The sequence below is a fragment of the Bemisia tabaci genome, chromosome 2 (genome assembly GCF_918797505.1).
Source record: "Bemisia tabaci chromosome 2, PGI_BMITA_v3".
NCBI classification, from domain to species: domain Eukaryota; kingdom Metazoa; phylum Arthropoda; class Insecta; order Hemiptera; family Aleyrodidae; genus Bemisia; species Bemisia tabaci.
In genome coordinates this window covers 37,687,338-37,706,700 of record NC_092794.1, presented here as the reverse complement: position 1 = coordinate 37,706,700, position 19,363 = coordinate 37,687,338, and the positions used below count along the sequence as shown (strand labels likewise).

At 39.3% G+C, this 19,363-nt stretch overlaps 1 protein-coding gene across 8 annotated transcripts in view; it reads right to left on the bottom strand.

Moving 5' to 3' along the window:
* obe (activating signal cointegrator 1 complex subunit obelus) overlaps positions 1-19,363 on the bottom strand; it is a 376,654-nt gene that overhangs the window by 342,154 nt on the left and 15,137 nt on the right. For all 8 annotated transcript variants that reach the window (XR_011899335.1, XR_011899334.1, XR_011899333.1 and 5 more), the window contains 3 exons: positions 16,419-16,528; positions 14,889-15,040; positions 6,707-6,988 (listed from right to left, as the gene is read on the bottom strand). Coding sequence is in view for 5 of the 8 variants with exons in the window: in XM_072297278.1 (XP_072153379.1) it covers positions 6,707-6,988; positions 14,889-15,040; positions 16,419-16,528 (544 nt within the window). In the remaining 3 variants the exon portion in view is untranslated. The remainder of the gene's footprint in view (positions 1-6,706; positions 6,989-14,888; positions 15,041-16,418; positions 16,529-19,363) is intronic.

Sequence of the window (19,363 nt, the reverse complement as noted above, 5' to 3'; positions counted from 1 at the left end):
CATTGCCAAAGCATGTATCAGGCTTGAAATTGATCATACGAAAAAAAATAAGCTCCAATTGCGCCCAGAAATTGTCCTGTTATTATCGCTGAAGCGTCAGGTGTTAAGTATTCAAAGAGGAAGTAATCATGCATTTCCTCTACTGTTTAGGCACCTTGCCACTTTTTTTTGGAAGACTCGCCTCGTTTTTTTGAAGTATATTCATCGTTGTTTCTTCTTTTCCTACGGGGCTTCTGTTAAAGTATTTTAGAAGAAAGGAATGATGCTGTTCCTAATTGCTTGGTGCTTGGGTCCATTCCCATTTATTTTAACAAATTAATTATTTTTCAAAAATAGAATTTATTTTTTTTAAAAAAAAGTCCACATCATGCTCACCCACTTAACATAAGTAAGTACCACTTCAATGAAACATTACGTTGACATTTAAAATGTAGAATATGAATAAAAACATAATCTTTAATGGAAAAAAGAAAAAAAATCCCATGCACCTATCGCTACTTAGGAAACGCTGAATTTACGGTTAAAAATAAGGAGGGAGGGTGGTTAATACAGTGAAGTATGACTTTTGGTCAAAATGAGTATCAAGATGCAATTATTAGTACGTTTCATGTTTAATTTAACTTTGTCAGTTGAAAAAATCGTTAAAAGACAAAAAACAAAATCTTGAAATTCTCGCGTTTTTAGCTGATTTTGATGATTTATAGCAAAAAACGGAAACGCATTAAGACATGAACAAAATTTTTCCTTTGAAGTGCACTAACATAATGCTCTTACTGTGAAATTTTCAGAACCCTAGCTCAATTACAATGTTGTTAAAAAAAATCGTCAAAATGGGCAAAATTCTGCATTTTGGCCTATTCTAGGGGGTGGTTTTTGGCCGTGCGCAACCCTTAAAAAAATTTTTTGGATTTTTTTCTTTGGTGCAATCTTATTTTTATAAGTGGCGTCAACAATTCAGAGGGTACCATCATCAAAATTCGGAGGTGACCCTCAAAAAGGGACACCCTAATCTCCACAGAGACAATTCTTCGTGAAATTTTAACCTCCGGGCTCCGTTCCGTAAAATATTTGGCATAGAGTCTACCTGGGACTAGTACTTTGAAAATATGAAACATTCAGCAAAATCCAGGTGGGGCCGGAAAAGGCCCAAAACGATACTCCTCCTTTTTCGTGCAATTCTACCTTGCGCATGTTCTTCTCGTACCGGAAACTGGAAGATTCGACTATTCACAGACAAATCCCACCCGAGCTTAACTGACTCATTCTCTGCCAACTGATGAGAGGCATTTTTAATTAGTCCTTTACTAAAATTGAACCCAACTAAGAACCAGGAAGAGGTGGCAATTTCCGGCATCTTTGGTTTTGTTAAAGACGTGCGTGGGTGCAAGCACTAGCATGAATTACACATTGCGCGGTGAGACAGGTGAAGTTTCATGAGCGGTGTAATGGGGTAAAGGACCGTATTTACGTATGTGCCACTATGGGCAACGGCAAAATTCCCGCTGTTCCCAACTTACGTGAAACGTGACTGTGGTGGGGGAGGGAGGCTATGGCCAAAGTGGGGGCTCTAGGAAATTTTTTAAACTTTAAGTGCCCACCAAAGCAAAACAAGCCAATTTCGACAAAAAATTTTCCAATAGTAAGACCTTCATTTTCATATTTTTTCCACGTATTTTTGCATGATTTTACTTGGTTATTTTTGTCATCAGAACCGAGGGTAATCATAAGCAATGGCTGCGATATTAGGCGCTCTTTTGTTAATTGAATCATGCATGCTCTCGCACTGTAATTTCATGCCGCTGCTCGCGACAATTTTTTGGTCTCTGTTCCGACCCCCCTCTTTCTTAGAACTCGGAATTTGCCGCCGGGGCAGCTGCCCCCTCTGCCTTTTAGGGGAATTTGGGCCTGATAGGGGAACATACACTAAAACTAAAGACCGGAACTAAGATGGTCATCAGATGCTGGCCTAGGCCTCAACAACAGCAAGGACAACAACGTTGTGTTTACATGGATGACATAGGTGGGTACAATATGACGGAATTGCCACCGCCTTTCCTTTCTTCCCTCCATTGCGCGAACACAAGATGACGATTTCCTTTTCACTTGTCATCACGAAACAGAAACGCACACAGTTACCATACCCCAAGTTTGCACCTCACTACACAGCGACGGGAGCGCTGCGGCGATTGCTTCTTAAAACATACGTTCACTGCCGCAACAAGGACTCATTAGAAAAAATTTCTTGTTTTTTTTCATAGAGCTATCTGACTTTCCCCGGTTTTCCAGACCTGTAGACACTTGTCTTACGTAACAAAGTACATCAAAATCAGGCAATTGGCTATAGAGATATAGCACTTTAAAAAACGCTTGGTCACCATCTTAGTCCAGTAAACGAAGGCATACAGGATACGTCTCCGGCCGAAAACGAACATACGGCTGGATTTAGGCCCAATCGATTCTTCATATGAAAAGGTGTTTTTAGCCAAAAGTTCCCATAAATCCCCTTGGGGGATTCCGCACAGTGGTCTGATGAAGTTGAAAATTGGACATATTTTCAAAAATTCACTGCGGAGCGAGAAGTAAACTTGGAGAGCTCAATTTTTTTTGAAACTGTAGGTAATTGAGTCTACTTTTCGAAGAAACTTTAGTTTTAAATGTCACAGTAATTTAAAGGTGAGTAAAATTGAAAGAAATTGAAAATTGAGAATTATTGACCGGTATTTTCCGTATTTACGTCCTTATGAAGACCCAGATCAAAAAACATCCTTCAGTAAAAGTTGTAGATCGTTCTTTTAGCGTTGATTTGGTATACTACATCATAGGTTTATCTTTAAAATTGAGGGAGCAAAAGCGCAAAAACGGAGCGGGTCGGCGCGCGGCCGCCTATGTTTTGAATTGTAAACTGGCGATTTTAGGTGGCGGATGATGGCAGTGATGGTTAATTCACCTCTGCTCGTCTACTTACGACCAAAATATATCATTTCCATTAAGGCTTTTTCCTTAAGCGCCATAGTTGCCAGTTTTTGCTTTATCATTTAACTGTTCACTAATTTGTTCTGGTAGCGATTCAAGTGATTCTTACGGCTTTTTGGACTACATTTTAAAACTCCACCCCTTGTAAAGCAACAGTGCAACTACTTTTCAATCCCCTTTGGAATCAAGTAACTGCCCTGATCCCCCCCCCCCAATTTTCCAGAAAATGACAGAGGAAGTGTGGAAACTGGCGACTTTTTTTTTCTATTCAAAATGATTATTTTTTCTTAAAGTGGGAGGCTCACGTAAAACTTGACTTGACTCTTCTCCCCCTTCGTAAGACCCTGTGAGTCAAACTTAGACCTAACCACCCCCCCCCCCCTTTTGAGTAGCTTTCGCAAGGTTTATATTGCAGGGTAATGTTTCAGGTTTGCACTCTTCAGTTGTTTACGAATTGACTTTTTTTTTTTTTTTTTTTTAATTTATGCGTTTTCTGTAAAGAGTTACTTAACTCACCAAGCGGCTTAGTCACTCGCAGACTTCATCTCTGGGCCCACCTCAATACCGCGCAAGGCTCGATGAGGGGATTCCATTTCAAAATTTCAGGAAAAGACTGGACCCTTTAGAGCCTTGGAATCGCCGCTCGGCCCTTCATTTACCCCATTGCTGTAGAATCATTCAAACTTTTTATACATAATAAAAATCGCCTTTAGTCCTCATTTCTGGAGTTGATACTTACATCTGGTTGTTCATTGAAGCGTGCTAATTAAATGGCGGATAAAAATAACCTATTGTCCTCCATATGCCCTAGAAAAGCTGGTTACACAATTGGGACCGCCATTTCCACGATTTTATAGATTTCTTCAATTGACTTTGCAAACATGCAGAGAATCTGCTACCTGTTTTTAGGGAAACATTTTCATAATAAATCAAGTGCTATTTTTGGTTTCCTAGATGCCCGGTTTCTTGTTCCATGTGTATAGCATATAGTTCAGCTGAATCGCTGGATATGGCTTAAGTCTCTTCATTTTTACTTTCTACTAATTTTCAACCCGACTTGGTAAGCATGAAAAAATGAGATTTTTTTTATTTCTAAAAAGACTATTTAAAAGACATTAAGAGGCTGTAGTGAGTATATTAATGGGCAGGTTGGTACTAATATCAAGGTCTTAAACACGATTTTTATCGACTTTGCAGTGATTTTCATCAAATATTTTTAATAATTTGGTAACCAAGCGAAAAGTGGGCCTTCAATTTTCAAAGAATTTTCAAAGTTGAAAAAGCAGCTTTTAAAATTGTCTGGCAGTGGTCGCGCCTTTGGTACCACCTAAGAGGCAACAAAAAGGTTAATAAACACATCAGCGAATTTTTAGCGATTTTCTCTTACCTCTTGCTATTGCCTCTGAAGTGGTACCAGACGATTATCACCATTTTAATCTTCTATAATATGGTCTTTAAAAATTGGAGGCTCAATTTTTCAGCCCCCCCCCCCCCCAAAAAAAGAAATATGCGAAATTTTCTTTAAAAAAAATCGATAAGAACTAAATCCTTTGATCCTGCTTGGCTCTCCTCGGAGCTACGAAAATATCCCTAGATGAAAAATTTTAAGTCCCAATTTTCACATGCTTGCCAATTCACTAAAAAAAACGGATAAAAAATGGAAAATTGTGTTATGGCCTGTGCTATTTGTCCGTCGGATGAACAAAACCACTGTCTTCATTTTTAAGGCCCGTTCCGTTGCCCATTTTTTTTGAGGCAGATTCTAAGCATCGACAACGCAAGAAAAATGCATTATCGCCTTCATGTCCATGTCATTCGTGTAATCAATCTGTTAGCGATACGACGAACATAAAAACGATTCTCGTCACCGTTGCTTCCCACTTTTCCAAAATGAACCCATCCTATGGTCAAAGTAGGTATACGATACACTGAATCAACACACAAAAACGAACTATTAAAACTTTTAGTAAATTGTATTTTTCATGGTAGATACTTTCTAAGATTTTTGGGACGAACTAGGAAGCCATTTAAGTATCACGTAAGTTTTTCAAGAGGGGAGGGGCAAGGTCTAAGTTTGAATCACGAGGTCGTACTGCAATTTTGAAATGGAATCCCCTCATCGCGCCTTGCGCGGTATTGAGGTGGGCCCAGAGATGAAGTCTGGGAGTGACTAAGCCGCTTGGTGAGTTAAGTAACTCTTTACAGAAAATGCATGAATAAAATGAAGAATCGATTGGGCCTAAATCCAGCTGTATGTTCGTTTTCGGCCATCAAAATACTTCGTTTCCTGGACTAGCTTCGATCCTGAGCGAATTTGAAAATGGTTCTACGAGAGGAAACGAATATTTTAATATTTAATATAGTATGAGCACTGTCCTCCCTCCCCACAACAGGTGTTATTCTTCAGGTCTAGCGCAAGTGCCTTCTGGGGGTTGGGTCGCATAGCAGCCCCCTAGTACACCAATAGCGAAAAGTAAGAATAAAACTTATATAAAAAGTTGCAAAATATTTGAGGCTATATATATACAGGGTGATCCAGACCACCCGTCCACTATCTTTTTCTCGAAAACGGCGGAGAATGGAGCTTCGGGACCAAAACTTTCACAGGGTAAATCGACCCCAAAGAATTGAATGAAAATATTTTCAGCCCCCCAAAATGGCCCCTAGGGTGGGTTTTGGGGGGGAGCCCCCCTGTTTCTCGCAATTTTCAAATGGGAAGGGTATGTGTTGACTTTGGATTCGGAATCTACGGTAAAAAATAAGAACATTTTGTTCTTTGCACTTTTTCCCTACACCCCCATTTTTTGGAGTTACGGGGCATTTTTGGGGCAATTTTCGATTCGACGCTGTAAGCGGCCAAATCATCCAAATTTCAAAATCTAAAAATCTCCTGAGAGGAGAGGTCCTCTCAGGACCTCTCAGGAGGGGAGGGCCTTTTTATTGATGTGACACATGACCCAAGTTGCTCCAAAATTTTGGGGGCCACGACCCCCCAAAAATTTTGGGGCTTTGGAGGGCCATGAGTCGAAAATGTCGAAAGGCAAGGGTATGTTTTGACTTCAGATTTGGATTCTACGCGAAAAGTTACGTAGAATTGATATGGCGCATGGCCTGTTTGCTCAAATTTTTTTTTTACCCCTTATTTTGTCCAAAAATACACGGCTTCTTATGGGGAAATGGGGTTCTTCAGTAATTTGGAGCAAACAGGCCATGCGCCATTTCAATTCTACATAACTTTTCGCGTAGAATCCAAATCTGAAGTCAAAACATACCCTTGCCTTTCGACATTTTCGACTCATGGCCCTCCAAAGCCCCAAAATTTTTGGGGGGTCGTGGCCCCCAAAATTTTGGAGCAACAGGGGTCATGTGTCACATCAATAAAAAGGTATTGACCTCTCCTCTCAGGAGATTTTTAGATTTTGAAATTTGGATGATTTGGCCGCTTACAGCGTCGAATTGAAAATTGCCCCCAAAGGGCCATTTTGGGGGGCTGAAAATATTTTCATTCCATTCTTTGGGGTCGATTTACCCTATGAAAGTTTTGGTCCCGAAGCTCCATTCTCCGCCGTTTTCGAGAAAAAGATAGTGGACGGGTGGTCTGGATCACCCTGTATACATACATATATATATATATGGGCGCGCGCGCGCGCGTGTGTGTGTGTGTGCATGCAGAAATATATTTATTAAATATATTTCTGCACATAATTATAGAGAAAAGTAAATGAACTTTTACCTTCAAGTCATGTCTTCTGAGCATCGCCTGATTTGGTGCAGAATTCACTTCCGTCCTGGTGTTATACTTCATTGAAAAAGAGTTGAAAACATCATTTGATTTTGCATTTAAAGTGGATAAAAAATTTAAATTCGGAGGAGCCCAATCTTGATCACAATCGATTGTGACATCTGAATTAAATAACTTGGTTTTTTTGGAAACCATGCTATCAGTTGATTGCCACAGTTCTTGAATGCTTTCCTTGCAATCATCAGACAGTAATTTCACAATTTTGGAGACCATCTACGAACGAACACACAAAAGCATGTTAATCATTTGAAACTGGCGAGTATGAAACATTGATGGAAAAGTGAAATAATATTCACACGTATTTTCATTGTGATTTTGGATCACTCACCCTGCTTAGTCAGTGCTAATGCTATGCTACTGCCGAAGCTAAAATCCAGTTATATTGTGAAATGACAGAAGCCACTTTATTAAAACCAAATATTTTATGAAAGTTCTGAATTTGACGAGTCAAATAAAGTCATGGTCAAATCAAGATGCGCCCACCAGGCATAAATATGGTAAACGCATCATTTTCAGGACGGAATGGGTCTGTTGCACGCAAGAGCTACAGCCAACTGAATACGCTTTCATAGGGTAAATTTGCTCGAAAATCACGTTAGGCACACAAAAAAAGTTTGAAATCCACTCCTTAGCACGCAATCTGCGTATGTAGTTTGTAACACAATTTTTCAAAGTTACAGTGTGTGCAGGCAGTTTTTCTTGGTCACCGGCAGTTAGGTTTGCCCGAAGAGAGACCTAACCTAAATATACCAACAATCTCGCGAACTGTTACCTATACACTCTCCTTGTGTGAGATTTCAATTGATTCAAAGTTTTGTTTTTGCAAAATTAAGAAATAAAAGAAAATAAATGCTAGAAAACGATTGAAATAATATGATAGATAAAGATAGTGAAATCGTTTGTTTACTCAGGTTTATTTTTCTTATTCAGCTCTGCCTGTGCAAACCTGGTCGGCAGTGACAGAAAACAACAGTGCACAGACGTGGAAAACTTGAAAAAGCGTGTTACAAACTACGCAGATTGCGCGCTAGGGAATAGATTCCAGACTTTTTAAAGGTGCCCGACGTGATTTTCATGTGATTTTACCCACAAAAAGTACATTCTTTTGGCTGTGCCTTTTAAATTTAACAGACAGATTATACCCAAAACTTGGTGAGAATGAAAGGGCTTCAAGTAAAAGGAGCTTTAGGGAAAGTGTTAAAACGGAAAAGATCAGAGAAAAACGGCTTGAGGAAAGATAGCAAAATGGGATGTGCATACTACACATGTCATAAGGAGCTTTGAGAGATGAACAAGTCGAAACATAAGAAATTATGTACAATGGATCAGTTGCATTCAGTTTTTCCGCACCACGAACAAGTAATTTTCTAATCGGCCGTAGTTCTGTTATCAAAGCTCCGGCGGTTGCTCCATTTAATCAAGCTACGTCCGTGCCTCCGTGACACTCGCTGGTTCCCCCACACCCGCGTCGCTGACTCGTCAACACCTTCACTAACCGCTGGGTAGCGCTTTCAGCCCGGCCGCGGAGACATCTCATCAATTTTACACGATTTGCATTTAAGGACATCCCAGCGGCCGCACCGGGTAAAATTGGGATCAATCCTACACCCAAACGGGAAATGATAAAGCACACGCAAAAAAAAAGAGGTTTGCACTATGACTTGCAAATTGCAAATTGACTATGCTTTAATAGTGCGATGGAATCGGCGAAAGCAGCTCGAATTAAGTACGTGATTTTTTGACACAAATTGCAAAAGCGGCACCCCAAGAAATTTTGTTTTCGAGGAATGCTTTGGCACACTTTAGTTTGATACCGAGGCGTAACTCCCCCCCCCCACCCCTATATATTTCTGAAATTCAAAAGTCGATGTTTCTTGACTCGCCCCCCTCCTCCCGGGTGTCCCATTCTGGACATTGAAAAAAGAATTTGCGAAATCCAACAGAGATGCTTGCCAAAAAAAAAGGGGAAAAAAAGTAAAAAAAAGGAAAACTTTATAAGTAGAGACGGAAATGATAATTCATTCCCTGTCAGTGGTGTCTTAACCGGAATCCACCCAAGGGCATGCATCAGCGTTTGAAGAGGTCTTTTAGTTCTTCTCACAACAGTTACATTATCTAGGGCTAGTCTCTTATCTAAGAGGACACACTTATTATAACTCGGGACATTTTCCAGTTCTCTTGCGATTCAAGGATTGTGTTCTGGTAGTTTTCCACTGTGAAGAGCTGGATGATTTTCTTTTCCAATGGGGACTTTTCCGGGGTATACCACGCACATTTAAAGAGCGACTGCTTGGGTGAGTCCAAAGTAGCAGGGCAATGAGGACTCTCAGCTGAGGAGGATATTTTCAGACAGTAAAGATAACCGTTGAAAGTCCTGTGGTTACTAAGAGCCTGAGTGAGAAAGAAGTGTACTTTCCCGAACTCTCTGGTTAACCATTTTTCTGGGTCGGTGAAAAGTTGCTTAAAGGCTCTCTGCGTCATTTTGAGTCCAGTCCGGAATCCATTTAGCTCTGATAGACGTCTTTATATCCGATTTATTTTCGTCTCTTTTCCCGAGGCGGAGCCTTTCTTCTGTAAGATTCTCGATGGGAGGGATACCGCTTTTTAGGTCCAGGGCGGTGTTGGAAACGGTCCTGTAGGCCCTGCATAAACGTGCTTTCATCAGGAGGATCGTCTTAGTGATGAGTTTTATGGGGGTAGAGGCCCAAATGTTTACGGTATAAAAAAAATCGATAACATAGCCATGACAATTAGTTTCCTATCTATGAATGAAGGACCATTTACGTTTGGGAGGATACAGGAGAAAGACTGTATTTCATTTGTTGCTTTCCCTGAAACTTTCTGGAGGTGTGTATCTACAGTGCCATCACAGTCTAGCCATACCCAAAGATATCCAATTGCCGGGGCAGGGGTAATCTGGTGGTCTACCACTCTTACTTTATACTTTCCTCCCCGTTTTCTTTTCCTCTCAATTACTGTGGCTTCTGTTATTGTCGGATCAAGTGCGGGTTTCCCTTTCTTGAGTTCATCGCTAATTTCTGTAGTCACCAAATTTGATTTTTGAGCAAGCTCCTTCCTGTTTTTGGCTTCTACTATAGCAGCTAGGTCATTGGTATACATTATCTTCTCTGCTACCGTGTTCATGGCTACGCTTAAGATCTTATTATAACATATATTCCACAGGTGAGGGCCGATGCAACTTTCCTAAGGGACTCCGGAGTTTATCTGGAATACGAGGTCATTTGCAGTTATGCACCTATCAGATTAACAGCTAAGGATTACCCTTACGATATATGAAGGGGCATTTTTATTTAAGTGATCCATGCACGTCTTGCCTGTTCAAACTATTATATGCGTTTCAGATATCAAGAGAGAGGAGGGTGAGACAAGGGCGGTGGCGTTTATCATTGCGTAGGTTTTTGAGTATCCCGTTATTTACCTTGTTTATGGCATCAGTTGTCGAGTGCCCCTTGCGAAAACCATGTTGCTTTGGTGAAAGATTTTTTTCTGGCAAAAGTCTCGCAACTATAATTTGTTCAAAAATTTTACCCTAAGTGTTGAGCATGCATATGGTACGAAAGGATTTGTGTTTTACCCCGGGTTTAGACTTTGATATAAGGGTGAGCCGAGCTGTTTTACACTCCATGGGGAAGGTACCATCCTTGAGGCAATGAGTGGTTGCACAATTAATCGTACTTAATCATAAGTTGAGCTACAGTACCAGTATACGGGAGAGCATGGGTCTGGACCACCTATTTTATTTTTATTCATTTTCTAATAATGTGCATCACTCTAAGCTTAATGACTTTTTCCCAGAATTTGTTGACCCCCCAAACACCCCCATCAAAGCTCCTAATAGTTCAAAAGTTTTTGGCGGGAAAATTCAAAACTACGAATTTCTCATCTTGGCGATCTTAGCAATTTCGCAGATTTTTTTTGTAAAATGCAATCTTGCTAGAAAGTTGCAAATGGGTATAATGAGACTTCTGACACTATATTTAAAGAGAGAAATAACAGTTTGAACCCACAAGACTCAAAAATCCCTCGTTCTTAGCTCTCAAAGTGCAAAAATCAGCGATGTTAGCATTTTGTAGTCAAACGTCCACTACTCGACCGTCCCTCGACGCGTTGTTTCATAATGATCCCATTGGAGGAGCAAAAAGTCCTTCAAGTATGCTTATTAGGGGTATAAGAGGGTCACTTTGGCCAATTTTTGTTGATATCAAACCTTGCGCTCATTGTTTACATTTTTTTTTTAATTTTCCTGTTTTCCATATTATTTAAAATGGTTTAAATAGGGCGACTCATCTTACACCAGAATTGAACTCCTTTGGCAAAAAATGTACGTAGTTGGTCAAATCCTTCCTATAAAACAGTTTTTGGATTCAAAGCCTCCCAAAAAAGCCAATATTGCCATATTTTATCGCCTGAAAACACAAAAAACCGAATACCTATTTCAGTATTCGGAGGCTGTTTCTCACCATGTTCATTCAGCAAAGTTCGGCAAATCTTGAATTTCCACATGTTATGACCACATTACTATTGATTATGTATATATATTTACCTATAGAGCCTCCCATTGCGGCATGACATTACCACATATCATCGATAAAAGTCAATAAAAATCCGCGTTTCTCTGGATTTGAGCCGTTCTTTCGGATGATGCACATGGAATAAATATGTACGACTTAAAGTGCAGTATTCAGAGATGAACGGGGGGCATAATTTGTGCCGATATTCATTTTTTTAAGATCCTACGCTTATTAGTGACCCATTTTCATGAATTCCTTTTTTCTTTTTTTTTTGAGAAAAAAAAAAAAGTTCCGCTCTCAAAACCGCATAGGAGCCATTATTATCCTCAAATGACTGAACTACTGAGATTTTTTCGTTATTTTTTTTCTAATCATGAGACAACTTTTTGGCAAGTATCTGTGTTGGATTTTGCAATTTTTTTAACGTCCAAAATGGGACACCCCCAAGGGTGTTTCTTATTTTTTAACTTTTCGAATTCGAAGGAGGTCCTGGTCCTAAAAGTTGATGTGTGGATACATTAGAAGCCTCGTACAAGGAAAAAAATTTAAAACAATTTTTACCCGGTGCTCACACGACTTAAGTGACACAGGTTGAAATTTGAGATTTTTCGATAAAATAACACTGTTTTCCCATGGAAAATGCCGAGTTACGATCTTCAAGGGCGAAGATTTCGTCCGTTTCGTCGTATCTGCAACACAAAAGCCGCAAAACACCCGAGAAAGGCGCGCGCAACGAGAGACACTGGAAGCAAAATGGGCGCGCAGCGCCGCGCCGTAGCGCAACGCGCGCGCGTCCTCTGCACTGCCTATAAGCGACATTCCGCACGCACGCACTAAGCTTACGCGGGCCCGAAAGTTCCCGTCCGCTGCAATGTATCATTACGAATTTACCTACACACACTTTAACATTAAAAAACAGTTGAAATGTATAAATACATCAAAAAGACAAATTTTCTTTGTAAAATATTGGCTATATGTAGGAAAATCAATTTCAACAAATAAAACAGTCGAAAGTTAATAAACTAAATCAAATAATCCACAGTTTACTTAAAGGCTTAGAGTCTTAAAATGGTTGACAGACTATTTTCATTATTTTTGTATGGTTTTATTGACTTTGGCTTTGACTTGTAAGAGATCATGAAAATCATTGTCTTCAAATGTGACCCTAGACATTAGTTAAATTGTACGTTCTGGCGGACAGGTGGATTCAGCAACTCTACATTGTGTCTCATGTTATGAACAAAGACTCTCTTTGTGTTCGATGTAAGTCCATCATCAAATAATGCCAAGGGAACCAAATTTTTACTACAGAAGTACAGAGGTACCATGCGTGGCTGGATAAATTACGGAGCACAACACTAGCTGTTGTAAGTACTCTCGTTAAAGCTGCGAAACTTGTAGAGGTCTGCGATGACCTCTGGGTCATTTTTCCGAACCCCAATATGACATACGTCCTCCTCAATGTGTACCTACGCTGAAGAATGCCTGGTAAGTCCAGGCTTCTCCCCAACCAACATTCTAACCTTTTTTTCAAAATCATGGATTTGCCATTTTCATTTGTAGACTCTTGCCCAGCCCCATGGCTATTTACTTCCGAGTATCTTGAGGTAAAAAAAGTAGTTAAATCATAAAAGTTGATATAGTGACCATGCTGAGCGCAAAATTAAAGTGATGTCCACGCACAACAGGAGGATAGGTAACATCGGCAGGTAATGGAGATCTTGCATGTGTTAGGAGTTAGTGATTTAAGTTCTGACAAAAAAAGCCTTAGGATATTAAATATATAGATTATTACGCACAATTCCGCGAGAAACACGATGGTTTTATCAGTTTCCTCCGAGACAAATTTCAAAACTGAAAAAAGCTCTGAAAGTTGATGCTGTAATGGAGGGGATATCCCATGCTATCCTGAGAGTCCACCTCTGTATCAAGTCAAACTCTCCATGCAAAGAGCGAATAATATAAATTGACAGGGTAGCCACTTTGTTGGGGTTTCCAAAACTAAAAACACGTTTTTTCAGTTTTGACCGCAATCCTGCTGATTCATTTCGACAGTAAGAGTCGGCAATCACACGACTCCGTTTGCGACGTCGCAGCCTTCCTGTCATACCTAGGTACTTTATTTTTCAAACGGAAAACTACTCACTGGCAATTCTTTAAAACTGCCGTGATTTTTTTCCATGTGAGAAGAAAAGTCTACATAAACTTCAAGGAATGGTGTCAGTTTGTTCTCCTTTAAAAAATAACATAGAAATGGAGATATTCAGACACCGGAATTGAGATATGTGATTGCGAACTTACGCCGTCAATTTGCTCCATATCTTAGCATAGAAAAGGCTTATTACGAAGGTGGACTCTCAGGAAAGCGGGGATATCTTTTTCAATACGGCCTTAACTTTGAGAGTTTTTTTTTAGTTTTAGGGTTTGTTTCAGAGAAGACCAGTGAAACCATCCTATTTCACGCGAGGTTTTACAAAGGAATCAGTACATGTTATTGCCAACTCCCGATATAAACAAGAGCTGCATTTTCATGATCTCTTACAAGTCAAAGCCAAAGTCAATAAAACCATACAAAAATAATGAAAATAGTCTGTCAACCATTTTAAGGCTCTGAGCCTTTAAGTAAACTGTGGATTATTTGATTTAGTTTATTAACTTTCGACTGTTTTAGTTGTTGAAATTGATTTTCTTACATATAGCCAATATTTTACAAAGAAAATTTGTTTTTTTGATGTATTTATACATTTCAACTGTTTTTTAATGTTAAAGTGTGTGTAGGTAAATTCGTAATGATACATTGCAGCGGACGGGAACTTTCGGGCCCGCGTAAGCTTAGTGCGTGCGTGCGGCATGTTGCTTATAGGCAGTGCAGAGGACGCGCGCGCGTTGCGCTACGGCGCGGTGTGGCGCTGCGCGCCCATTTTGCTCCCAGTGTCTCTCGTTGCGCGCGCCTTTCTCGGGTGTTTTGCGGCTTTTGTGTTGCAGATACGACGAAACGGACGAAATTTTCGCACTTAAGGGCCGTAACTCGGCGTTTTCCACGGGAAAACAGTGTTAATTTATCGAAAAATCTCAAATTTCAACCTGTGTCACTTAAGTCGTTTGAGCACCGGGTAAAAATTGTTTTAAATTTTTTTCCCTGTACGAGACTTCTAATGTATCTACACATCAACTTTTAGGACCAGGACCTCCTTCGAATTCGAAAATTTAAAAAATAAGAAACACCCTAGGTCCCCTAACCCCCCCCCCCTTTTCTTCGGCGTCATCCTGTGTCTCGGGCGTTATCGCCTGAGGGAACAGTCCGTCGGTTGCTTTCCGCGCTGCTGGCGCCACGACCCAAATGCCACCAAGAGTAGTTGACCGTGGCTTCGCCAAGGTCCCCGGCTCCCTTCATCGAGCATTTTATGGCTCATAAAGTTTTCTTCAATTCACGTCACCTAAATGCTTGCGCACACCACCCTCTTAGCATGGAATTCGACTTGAGAGGCCACATAGCACTCTCTGACAAATATTCCCCTCTCACATGCTCACTATTTTTCGCCTACAAACTTCATAGTAACAGATATCTATAGAGCACAAACCTCAAAAAGTCTGCTGGATTGCTGGAATGATATAGGCCCAAACAGTTTTTTCAAATTCATTGCATGTTTCATCAACATGGCACTCTCATTCATAAACAATTTTAAAACAAATATTGTAGCATCTTCAACCACTTCCATTACTTCATCATCTCCTGAAATGAAATAAGAAGAGCATTCTTCACGACAGGACCTCTTTCACAGAAAGACAGTGTGTGATGGGCAATCCTGAAAGATCTCATATGCTGGTGCCGATGAGACCCTCATGTTAGACGTTGGTAGACTTTGACTACCATGCTGGGCAGCATGATCTGGCCTGAAAGCTCTCAGTGATGCCATAGCATGGTCACCAAATTGGACTGCCATGGACTGGCTGATAAAAAGCTACTGCTGCCAGTCACGAGTTGTATAGGACCCTGGACTGCCATAAGAGCCAATGTTTAAAATCCATGAGCAGTCACTAGTGTTGCAACCTTGCATAGAATCCACGCAACTACCTGCTATTATCAAATGTTGGACTCCACTAAAATTCCAAAAGATCACAAATACCTGCAATAAATCGGGTTTTTCCCTCTCAGAGAACTAGAGCCAAGGCCACTCTTGTCGAAAGGGGTAGGAAAACGTAATGAATCTACTTATTTTCCATTATTTCGACCCATTTATCCGTTTGTTTCCTACTAATAGCATAACCTCACTTTTAGAATAGGCGATGGATGGATCCAGGTTTAGGAGGGTAAAGGATCCTCTGAGTTTACAAAGATCTGATGCAAGATTGTGTTGCGATTGGCTGCTCATGAGAGTACTGCATCTTATAGAACTTGTTCCTTTAAAGGCTGTGTATGAATACATGAGGCATACTCAATTTGACATCGAAACATTAAAATAACGCAAAATTGGGCTATTTTTAAAGATCTACCTCAGCATTTGGCACAATAATTATTTTTCCCTCCTAAATGTGTGAAATTGGTTTAAATTCGATACCATCTTCAATCTCTGTGAAGGCCAAAGAGGATCTGAATAAAAATTCCATATACCTACTTCCAGAAATAAATAGTCATTCCTCATTGATTTTAAAAAGTTGGATATTTGGACAAAACAGTGATTTCTACCCGGAGGACAAAGATTGCGCATTGTTTGCATCATAACTCATGAGACATCCGTTTACCAAAGAGGGGTAAAAATTTAGGTTCTAGGTCCTGTTTTCTTAAGATTCCATTCACATGGATATTGTGAGTCAATATTGTCAACATTGATTGATACTTTCCCCATTCATTTCCGGGGTGAGTTTTATGAAACATCTAAAGCAAAAGCCAAATTAATCAAATCTGTTATTCGATGTTGCCTATAAATTTTTGTTCGATGGACTTCTAAATTTTCTTTGGGAGGAAAATTTTCCGAAACTTTTGTTATTCCTCAAAGATATAAAATTATAATTTTTTTAGAGAGTCGGATATTTTGCTTCCAGAACAGCAAGAAGCATACTGAGTATGAGATATTATGTAAATATTACGAAGCTAAGTTTATCAAACTCACCCATTAATTCCTTCACATCTCCAAGAAGTTTTTCAAGATTTTCGGCGACTTCTAAGTTGGGTCCATCAATATTTTCAATGAATTGGCATAAACTGGACCATGAAAATTTCCTGGAAACAGAAAAAAGAGACGTTGGTAGTCTACTGGATGCCTCAATGAATATGTTGTAATATATTATACGTAGAAATTCCTTGTCCTTTGAAAACCCACAGGGTATGATCCTTTCCAAAATGGTTCGTCTATGATCTGAAGAATGCAATATTATTAAAAAAAAGAACTCTATAGATACTATTAGAGTCAAAATGAGTTCGAATATGTAATGTTTAAGAATCGAGAAGCAATTATTTTGAGACTGTGTGATGCAAATTTCTCCAAATACTTTGCTGAAGATGATCGGAATTTTCAGGATGATTCAAAGAGTTCTTTCAACTTTGTTGGTAATATTTGTGATAATGGTATTCAAAATGTTATGTCTCTTGATGCTGATGTTGCTGATTCAGGTTATGATATTGCTTATCTACTTGCAGAGCGCATCTCCTCACTTTTTAAAGATGCAGTACTTGCTCTCTTTCATGAGTCCTTTTCTAATGATGTTTTGTGTAGTGTTAGAATATCTTTTACTGGGGCTTTGAGCACTCTTGAAGATACTGATGTTGAAACTACTCTAGGTCCTGATGAACTTTGCCCTTGTTTGGTTCTTCGTCTGGTGATAAAAGAAATTTTAAGAATTATGTACCTATTTCTCTTCTAAATATTTTTGCCGAAGTTTTGGATTGTTCAATGTTACTTTTCAACGTTCATTTTTTCTTGAATAATTGATGGGTGGCAAGATTTTGTCCTTGAGAAATCAACTGTTGCCTTGCTGATGATGTACACCATATGGTTAATAATTTCCTAAATAATTTTCCTACGCATGTGATCTATACCTATATTTTTAAAGCCTTTAATACTGTCAACGATCTGATTCAATCTCCTGTTTTCTGAATTGAGAGCATGTAGTATTAAATGCTATTTTCTTGGTTGCGTTGCAACCTACCTTATAAGTAGGATTCACAGGGTTAAGGTTATAAATTTCATTTCTGAAGCAATTTTTGTGAGGTCAGGAGTTGTCAGGGGTTCTCATTACGGTCATGTGGATGGGCTCTACATCTCACAGAATGGAGGGGAAACAGGGTTCACAGAAGTGACGTCTCTCTCATACATTAACGACATTGGAACAGCCAATTACCTTAGAGACAAAAGCGACGAAGAACTAATCGGACTCATCTATTAACAAGTAAAAATTGAGAAATTACGAGAAAGACTGCCACAAGAGGAGCTAATTAAAAACACGAACTGCAGTAAAAATTATTGACCATGTGCGTGCGTTAACCACTAGACTACCATCAGATCATGTAAAGGGGAGCGAAGAAAGATAATCAACTTTCTCCCTCCCCTCAAACCTTATCTCTTATGCAGTCAATACTTAAAACATTCTATCTAAAATTTTGTAGCTAAATTTTTCCTAAAAACATGAAAAATAAAAACACAGATGAAATAAGTGGATAATGAAGATTCAAAAAACGATTGAAAGCCCCCGAATGTGACCTCCTCTCACAGCGGATTGGATAGTTCGAATCCAGAAGACTTCTTGCTGTAAAGAAAATTACCTTCAACAATTTAAAGAATAAATTTGCAAAAGATCAAAATAATTTTGAGTTATATTGAAAATAAATTCCCTGATAATGAAAGAGGAATAGACAACGAAATTAAAAATGATTTGTAAATCTTGTGTCATAAAAAGAGAACTTCCTATCAACCCCCATGTCAACTCTTTATAAAACGCAAAATTTACCAAACATTTTTAATTTCGTTGTCTAGTCTACATTTGTTCTCACGGAATTTATTTTCAATATTACTCAAAATTATTGCAATCATTTGCAAATTTATTCTTTAAATTGTTGAAGGTAATTTTCTTTGCAGCAAGAGGCTTTCTGGATTTAAACTATCAAATCCGCTATGAGAGGAGGTCAAATTCCGGGACTTTCAAACGTTTTTTGAATCGTCGTTATCCACTCATTTTATTTTTATTTTTCATGTTTTTGGGAAAAATTTAGCAGCAAGATTTTAGACAGAATGTTCGAAGTAGGTATTGACTGCAACAGGGGTAAGGTTTGGGGGGTGGGAGAAAGTTCTCAAATTCTACTTTCTGTTTATGGAGTAGATTTAAGAACTTTCGGTCAACCCAAACCGCTCGTTTTTCCCCGACTCATCGCTTTATCCCGGCCTTCCTTGTTGAGTTAACTGCACCCATCAATTAAGTAATGACATAATTGTCATGGTACTTCAATGTATAGAGTACAAAAGAATCATAATTACCGATTCTGAACGAAATAAAAATTCAGCGCTTAAGGTTGCAACGCAGTTCGGGTGAATTTGACAAATTTTAAATCGTAAAGCTGGCAACAACGCAATTATAAATATTTCATACATGCCATTTCCAATCGAAAACTTTTAGATTGCACATTTCTCGTAAAATTTTGGAGGAAATCACACCTCGAAACCCTCATTTTATTATCAAATTCGATATTTTGGAGTCTGCAACTTGGCAACGCTGCCGCGGGGGCAAAAGTTTTCAGGAAAGTCACATCATATACCAGGTGAAAACATTCTAAAAGTTCAGATCGATCAAGGCAAGGATGAGGGAGAGAGGGTTTAATTTTTTGCCCAAATGCCAATTTTGCTATTTTACCCCTAAAAAACCACAAAAATGCTATTATTTTTTCGAGAGCTCCAATAACCCATTTCGAAATTGCCCAAAAATCCATCAGGGAGGTCTCCACTACAACCTCCAACTTGAATTTTTGATGTACATGAAGAGTTGTTAAAAAGACTTGAAGCGCACCGTGCCTGATGCATCGTTGCATCAGTTTTCTGAGGCATTCAAAAAGCTTGGCAGTCCCGCT